Source organism: Perognathus longimembris, chromosome 5, assembly GCF_023159225.1.
Source record: "Perognathus longimembris pacificus isolate PPM17 chromosome 5, ASM2315922v1, whole genome shotgun sequence".
Lineage (NCBI taxonomy): Eukaryota > Metazoa > Chordata > Mammalia > Rodentia > Heteromyidae > Perognathus > Perognathus longimembris.
This window is the reverse complement of record NC_063165.1, coordinates 30,478,593-30,487,306: the sequence shown is the minus strand read 5'-3', so window position 1 is coordinate 30,487,306 and position 8,714 is coordinate 30,478,593. Positions and strand designations below refer to the sequence as shown.

The 8,714-nt window shown below is 38.1% G+C and overlaps 1 protein-coding gene across 1 annotated transcript; it reads left to right on the top strand.

Moving 5' to 3' along the window:
* The first annotated feature begins 6,826 nt into the window (after nt 1-6,826).
* On the top strand, nt 6,827-7,756 carry LOC125351262 (olfactory receptor 186-like). Its single transcript, XM_048345966.1, has one exon. It carries the CDS (start codon nt 6,827-6,829, stop codon nt 7,754-7,756), a length of 930 nt encoding a protein of 309 aa, XP_048201923.1.
* Nucleotides 7,757-8,714: the final 958 nt, after the last annotated feature.

The window sequence follows — 8,714 nt, the reverse complement described above, 5'->3', positions numbered from 1 at the left end:
TTTACTTCATTAACTTCATTAATTTGGTTTTGAGTGCTGTCTCTCAAATCTTTCAGCTGGGTAACTATCTTTTCATTTGACTCTTGAAGTTCAATTTTTTTTCTATTTGTGGAGGCCATGAAATACTCTATTAACTTTTTTTTCAAATTTTTATTATCAAACTGATGTACAGAGAGGTTACAGTTTCATACGTTAGGCATTGGATACATTTCTTGTACTGTTTGTTACCTCCTCCCTCATACCCCCCTCCCTCCTCCCCCTTTCCCTTCAGCCCCCCACCCCCGGAGGTGTTCAGTTCACTTACACCAAACAGTTTTGCAAGTATTGCTTTTGTAGTTGTTTGTCTTTTTTTACCCTGTGTCTCTCAATTTTGGTATTCCCTTTCAATTTCCTACTTCCAATACCAGTATACACTATTTCCAATATACTCAGATAAGATTACAGAGATAGTGTAGGTACAACCACAGAAAGGGGATACAAGAACATCATCAATAATAGAAGCTACAGATACACATGGGACGTTGAAAGTAGTTACAACTGTGATATAACAATTGTCTCCATAACATGGAGTTCATTTCACTTAGCATCATCTTATGTGTTCAAAAGGGTATAGCTATTGGGCCTTGTGATGCTCTGCTATGACTTGCCTAAACCTGTGCTAATTATTCCCAATAAGGGAGACCATAGAGTCCATGTTTCTTTGAGTCTGGCTCACTTCACTTAGTATAATTTTTTCCAAGTCCTTCCATTTCCTTACAAATGGGGCAATGTCATTCTTTCTGATAGAGGCATAAAATTCCATTGTGTATATGTACCACCTTTTCCTGATCCATTCCTCTACTGAGGGAAATCTGGGCTGGTTCCAGATTCTAACTATGACAAATTGTGCTGCGATGAACATTGTTGTGCTGGTGTCATTACTGTGATTTTGTTTGTGGTCTTTTGGATAGATACCCAAAAGTAGGGCTGCTGGGTCATAGGGGAGTTCTATATTTAGCCTTCTGAGGAATCTCCATACTGCTTGCCAGAGTGGCTGAACCAGTTTACATTCCCACCAACAATGAAGTAGGGTTCCCTTTTGGCCACATCCCCTCCAACAATTGTTATTGTTGGTGTTCTTGATGTATGACATTCTTACTGGGGTGAGATGGAATTTCTATGTTGTTTTGATTTGCATTTCTTTTATGGCCAGTGATGTAGAGCACTTTTTCATATGTCTCTTAGCCATTCTCATTTCCTCATCAGAGAAGTCTCTTTGTAAGTCTTTAGCCCACTTGATGAGGGGGCTATTGGTTCTTTATGGTTTTGTTTTGGAAGAAGGTAATTTTTTTAGTTCTGCATATATTTTAGAGATGATGCCTTTGTCTGTTGAATGTCTGGTAAAGATCTTCTCCCAGTCTGTGTGCTTTCTGTTTATCTTGCGAGCTATGTCCTTTGCCATGCAGAAGCTCTGCAGTTTGATGCAGTCCCATTTGTCCAACCTTTCTTTGATTTGTAGCCTTTCTGGGTCTTTGTTAAGGAAGTCCTGTCCTGCGCCAAGGAGCCCAAGTGTTTCTCCTACTTCTTCCTTTAGTGTTTTCAGGGTATCTGTTTTGATTTCGAGGTCTTTAATCCATTTGGAATTGATTTTGGTGCAGGGTGATATATAAGGATCTAGTTTTAGTTTGTTGCATGTGTTGAGCCAGTTTTGCCATCACCACTTGTTATCTCTATTAATTTTTCTTTGCCTCCTCACACTCTAGAATAGCTGACTGAAGTGATTCAAACTTTTCATTTATCATTTTTATCAGTAAAGTTTGTAGAGCATTTTGAGGGTTCTCTTTTATGTTTTTGAAATGACTGCCCTGCTTCCTGCTTGTATTGAGTGGGAGATGAAGCTCCATTGTTTGCCATCTTTCTTGTGTTTCTTCTGCCCATTTGGATTGGGAATGCCAATCTACAAGCACTTGTGAGCACCGTTTAAGACCCAAAGCAGACCTTACCAAGCACTGTTGTGTAAATTTTAGAAGTTCACAATTATATACAGATACCTTGTATACCTGTGTACAAAATTAGATTTGGTGTTCCTTAAGAATACAATTTTGATATAACAACCAATTCTGAGCCCTATATTCAGTAATTACTTATTTACTTTTACAACCCTATGAGCAATTTTTGTTCTTACATTAAGTTCTTTTTGGACTGGCTGTCTTTTTCTTTGAACCCCTTTGATTCACTCTGACCGAGCAGGGATACCCTCTATCCAATAACCAGCGGTCAATGGAATCTGGAGGTCCTGGAAGTAAGTCAGGAGGGTAAGTTAGAGGTAGTAAGGAGAATAGAGTAAAATGTATGGGGGGGGATGGGTGATGATTTGGTTTAGTTTCAGTGTCGTGGAAATGTGGAGAACAGTAGAATCAGAAGAAAGAACAAGGTTAAAATGATAGCAATGGAGTGTTAGCAGAAAAGTGGAGGTATTATAGGAAAATAAATTTTTAAAGAGAGAGAATGTGAAGAGAGAGAGATAAATAAAAAATAGTGGAAGACAAATGCACAAAACAGAGAAAAGTTATTTTAAAAAAATAGAAAAACCAGAAAAAATGAACAACCCCCCCAAAAAAACTTGGTAAGACAAACAGGCTAAAATGTAAAACAAAAATTAATGATGTTTCAGAAATGAAAAAACAAAAAACAAAAAATGCTTAAAAACTGTTTTGAAAAAAAAAATGGAGTCTTCTTTGTTTCCTTGGCTTTCTACAGTCTCTGGTTTCCTTGCAATGGTCTGCAGTCTATTTTGCTGCTTGGCTGGTTTGACTTGCTTTCAATTTGCAGGGGGTGGACCTTCTCTGACCCCCTCCCTCCCCTGTTAGTAAAATCCTGGGGCTCTGTGGTTCACACAGCTTGCAGGTTGGCCTTGGGTGTCCACTGTAGATGGGGACGTGAACAGTCTTGGGAACCATGACTCCTCCTGTCTGCTGTGAGGCCAGTGCCTTTAATGCCTGTCTTTAAATAGGCTGTGGACTCAGCAGGGCTGAGCGCCTCTGGCCTTGTTTACCTGGCTGATAGATACTTGCCTGGGGGAGGTTCCTCCCTCCTGGGCTGGGTGGCCTCCTGGTGGAGCTGGCTATGGAATTCAGCTCTGTTTCGGGCTGGGAATTGGGCTTCCACTGTGACGGGACTATTTATCTGTCTCAGGAACTGTTTGTTCTCCAGTCTGGTTGCTCTGTGCCACTGGTAGCTGCTCGCCACTTTTGGTTTTAATTTAGAAATTCCGGCGGGGAGGGCAGGCACCTCTGGCTGAATTCACCTGAGTGTGTGAGCTGCAGCCTAGAACAAGCTTCCCGCCAAGGCAGGGGGTGTTCTGGGCGGAGCTGGCTGTCACTGATTGGTCCCTCTTGCCCTTTTCAAAATGGCCGCTTTGTCCTCACTTTCCCCAGGCCTGCTTTAGTTCCAGTCTGGTCTGATCCTATGCCAGTGTTAAAGCTGGCACTTTGCTCTGGCACTGGGGAAAGGGTTATCTTCAAGGAGCTGCTCTGTGGGCACGAGTGAGAATGTCTTTCGTGGGGTACTCATGCTTTCTCTGTGATTTCGGCCTGTCCGTGCTCAGCCTGCAATCCGCATGTGTCTGCCGCCATCTGGAGGATTTCTCCCTGCTTGCTGCTGGTGTGGTTTAGGTGCACAAAGTGTGGGGTGCTGTGCTTGCACTGGAACTGGAGTGTCGGTGGAACGCTGCCCGGAGCTCAAATCTGTGTTTTCAGGCCAGCAACGTCGATTTTTCCTTCCTGGCCAGAATCCCTGTACTGTTATAACTTACTTGGGCTGTCTTTCTAGGAGTAAAAGTTTCTCTGGGATGGAAAAACTGTGATGTTGGAGGAAGCTCAGCTAGGGCTCTGCTGCTCCTCCGCCGTCCTCCAGGAAGTTCCATTATCTAATTTTAATCTGGTTTACTACTCAGATGACAAATGTAGAAGAGAGGAATATAATTCTCTTTCCCTGATTGAATAGTCATTGACAACATTCTCTGCTTATTTTTCATAGGAAAATTTGAACATAGTGTCACCATGTCTAATAATCTTTGATCCCTTTCCCTTGTCTTGAGGTAAAGAATAATATCCTGAGCTAACATACAGGGCCCTTGTGTTTCATAAATGTTGGCCTCTTCGCTTTGATATGGAATGATCTTCCTTCTGCCTCCTCCATTTGACTCTGCAGGCATTTGTACTGGTAAGATTTTATTTCTCCAAAAATGAACTAGGGCTACCAATGATGAAACTTTTGTAAATGGCCAGGGCCCTCAGGCATGATCTTGCTATAACTGGAGATTCCCTAGTTTCACCCTAGAATTAAACAGAATGTACTTCTTAACAAAAGGTCTAAGAAATGCTTAGGCATCACTCCTTGAGCAACACAGATCTAGTCTAGCTTTCTCAAAGGAGCTTTGTTGTTTCTCTTTCCTTTGCATGCATTCCTCCACTGACATTTACCTACTAAAACTGTGCATCAGAATTCCACACATAATGGAAGAGCTAATTGATGTGAGAAACTTAAGCTATTGTTTGTATGAGGAAGAAAACATGACTTTATGTTTTCTCAAGAAGGACAATTGGTCTTCTTAAAGTCATAAACTATACAGCATCAAATTTTATATAAAACTGGTCTTTCATACACCAGTGAAAGATGTCACTGGTTGTAAGGAATACTGGCACACATGAAATTACAATTGTTAATACCAGGTTCTCCTAAAGTGACTTGCTATTGTTGAATGCTAACCTGTAGATTGTCCTGGGGGATGACCTGAATTTCACACACATTGAGAAACCAGCAGTGCCCAACTGAAGATCTTTTACACTACAGGGAATCCTCAGGCTCTCTCAGGGGAATTTCAGTTCTTTAGCCTTCTTCTCTTGGCAAACAGAGTTATACAATTGGTTGACTCTAATGATCAAAGCAACGTTATATAGATGAAATTTTCTTCAGCTTTTCAAGTGAAGCCTTCAAAATAAACCAGTGTACAAAAAAAAATGTTACCTTAATCATTGTCACTCCTGTATGATCATGTATCATCTTTCATTTGAAAATCTATCATTTTAAAGAATTTCATCACTTCTTGGATGTTATTGGTAAAGCTAATTATTTCCAGTATTAATTGCTATCTATAAATAGTGTGTATATTGTATAAGGTTTTAAGCTTATTGACATAGTAATATTTGAATTTGAGTGTAAAATGCCAAAATTGTTAAAGGACATGGAAAGTAAAAAAAAATCATATCCTATTTTTGTATCTAAAATCTGTATAACTCAATAGATGTAGGTTGAATTGTTCCCTATAACAAGATTTTTTCGCTATTCTATTTGAAATGATTTTGTAATTTCTGCTAACTTTGAATATTACAGCCTTCAAAATAAAGTTTAAAGATCGATGATATACTGATTATTACATAGAAAGTGTTTATGATGATTATGATATGAAAATACATGCTGTTTAGTCTCACACTCTAAATTAAACCTAAGATCTATCAATTCAATAGTGATTACTCCACACTACTACTCTGACAATAATTTTCTTGTATACACCTTTTAATATAGCATAGATAAAAATAGTGTAGAGTACCTATTTCATTACAGTAATATATGGTGATGTCTTATAGAAGAAATATAGTCAACTGTTTTATGAATACATACATATTTGACTATTTTATATATACCAATATTAATAATTATAATTCTTTTTTCCTCATTAATCTCTCATATTCGCCTTCTTTGGCTTGTCTTTTCTACACTTATCCATTCATGACCTGCAATTACTCCCTATTTGTCTTTCCATGTATTTTCTTCTCACCATCCAAATGTCTCTTCCCATTTGCTGTCCCTTTTCTACCTTGATTGTCTTTCCCCATTTCATTCAGGTGCTTATCCTACTTTGGTAAAAGTTGTCTAAACATTGTACAGAATAAATGGTAGTAGACCTTCAGGTGACTGCATACTGCTCTGCATTTTGGGATGCTCCCTGCATCATTTCTTGTACTCTGTACCACTTGCACCCCATTCACATCCTGTTCACTAATCCTAGGTCTATTCCAGACAGGAAAGTGCTCTCACTAATGCCATTGAAAATGCCCGAGTTTCCACACTCAATATTCTGTAGTCATTCTTTCTCTTCCTAGAACATTTAATTTTGAATTTGCAATGAACTACATTTTGTCAATCTTTGTATCTTTCCAGTCTTCGTATTTACAATATTTAGCTTTGCCTTTTCTCTCTTACTTCTTTATTTAATCACCTTACTCAATTTAATTTATTGTTTCATTGCTTGTCAACCTCTGGACATGCAGCACTTTCAATTTCAATCGGAAATAAGCTTAACAAAGAGAAATTCTATTTCTAACGTGGTAATATAGAAGACAGTTTAATACACATAAAAATTTCTCATTGTTAAACTCTACTTCTGGATTTGGGGTGGTAAATAGGAGATAAGAGTCTTTTGGACTTCCTTGCCTGGGCTGGCTTTGAATGTGATCCTCAGATCTCAGCATCCAGAGTAGCGAGGATTATAGGCATGAGCCACCAATTCCTTAGTTCTACCTATATTTTAGTCTTCTTGGGAGCATTTTAAAAAGAAGATTATATGATCATAATTTTAAAACAGTTACAAAATTGAAATAATTGCTGCTGTATTTAAGATACTTCAATTCTTCCCAATATTTTCCATCCCTATATAAGAAGAAAACTAAATGGCTGTTCTGGTGGAATTATAAATTGTAATAATTTCTCTCCTTCAATATTCATTTTATAAATTCTAGTGATTGTTTTTTACATTTCATTTTCCTCTAGAGGACATCCTGTGGTCATGGAAAAGGAAAATGCAACATTGCTGACAGACTTTGTTCTCACAGGACTTACAGATCGGCAAGAGCTTGAAGTCCCACTGTTCCTGGTATTCTTGGTAATCTATCTCATCACCGTTGTGGGAAACCTTGGACTAATTGCCCTCATCTGGAAGGACCCTCACCTGCACATCCCTATGTACTTCTTCCTTGGAAGTTTAGCTTTTGTGGACGCATGGATATCATCCACTGTGACTCCAAATATGCTGGTGAACTTGTTAGCAACAAGGAAGATGATCTCTCTTTCAGAATGCATGATACAATTTTTCGCCTTTGCATTCGGTGGAACCACAGAATGCTTTCTGTTAGGAGTAATGGCTTATGATCGCTATGTTGCCGTATGCAAACCTTTACATTACCCAGTAATTATGACCAATAGGCTCTGCTTGCGGCTATTAGTTTTTTCATTTGTGGGAGGCTTTCTTCATTCCTTGTTTCATGTGGGATTTTTATTTAGATTAACATTCTGTAATTCCAATGTAATACATCACTTTTATTGTGATATAATGCCTTTGTATAGCATTTCCTGTACTGATCCTTTCATTAATTTGCTGCTGGTTTTTATTTTTTCTGGTACAATTCAAGTATTCACTATTGTGATAGTTCTTATCTCTTATTCACTAGTGCTGTTTACAATTTTAAAGAATAAGTCTATGAAAGGCCTAAGGAAAGCCTTCTCCACCTGTGGAGCTCATCTCTTATCTGTGTCTTTGTACTATGGCCCTCTTCTATTCATGTATGTACTCCCCGCCTCCCAACAAGGAGACAATCATGGTATGATGGACTCTTTATTTTACACTGTCATAATTCCAGTGCTAAATCCCCTTATCTACAGTCTGAGGAACAAACAAGTCATAAATTCACTGACTAAAATATTAAGCAGAAATGTATAGATCATAGCATATTATATACTTTCCATTTATCATGAAGCAATTACATAACTTTCCACTTAGATATGTCTTTTATGAAAAAAATCTTCAAAGAAATTATAGTTTTTCTTGTGTGTTTTTAATTCTGATTGGATTAGTAATTTAACCATTTTAATGGCATAAAATAATATTCAAAATAGAATCCTTAAAATGGTGCTTTCTTTCATTTGAAATATTTAGCCTGTATTCTAACGTGATTTTTAATGAACTAAGTGCTAAAATAGTGTTTTAATTTTTATGATGTTTTGGGGCTGGGAATATGGCCTAGTAACAAGAGTGCTTGCCTCATATACATGAAGTCCTGGGTTCGATTCCTCAGCACCACATGTATAGAAAGTGGCAAGAAGTGGCACTGTGGCTCAAGTGGCAGAGTGAGCCTTGAGCAAAAAGAAGCCAGGGACAGTGCTCAGGCCCTGAGTTCAAGGCCCAGGACTGGCAAAAAAAATACGCTGTTTTACATGACATAATTATTCAGCTGATGACTGTGAGCTAGATAGCCCTGCTTTGTTCACTCAGTTGTGTTAGCTGCTTGTGTCTGTGGGAACAGATGACAATTCAGGAAATCTAGTCTTTTAGTCTTTTTGCATCTTTTTCTGGAAATGATAAATTTACTTCTTGTAAAAATACAACTCCCATATCATGTGAAGAAAGACACCAAAATAGAAGCAACATCCTGAAAATAAATAGAAAAGGCAGAATCAAAACCTGAGAGGATGCTCTTCTCTCAGTGTGTTTGTGTGAGGAATGGAAAGAGATAGCTTGGTTGTTTTTGTTTACAATCTCTTGTAGATCCATTTTCAGTCTAATTTGTGTTATACTATTCTAAGCAAAAATCTTGATCTACTCAGACACCTATCAGATAAGATACAATAATTTAGGATGGATGCAAAGAAGCAAAATGGTGGCATAGAAAGGGAAAGTT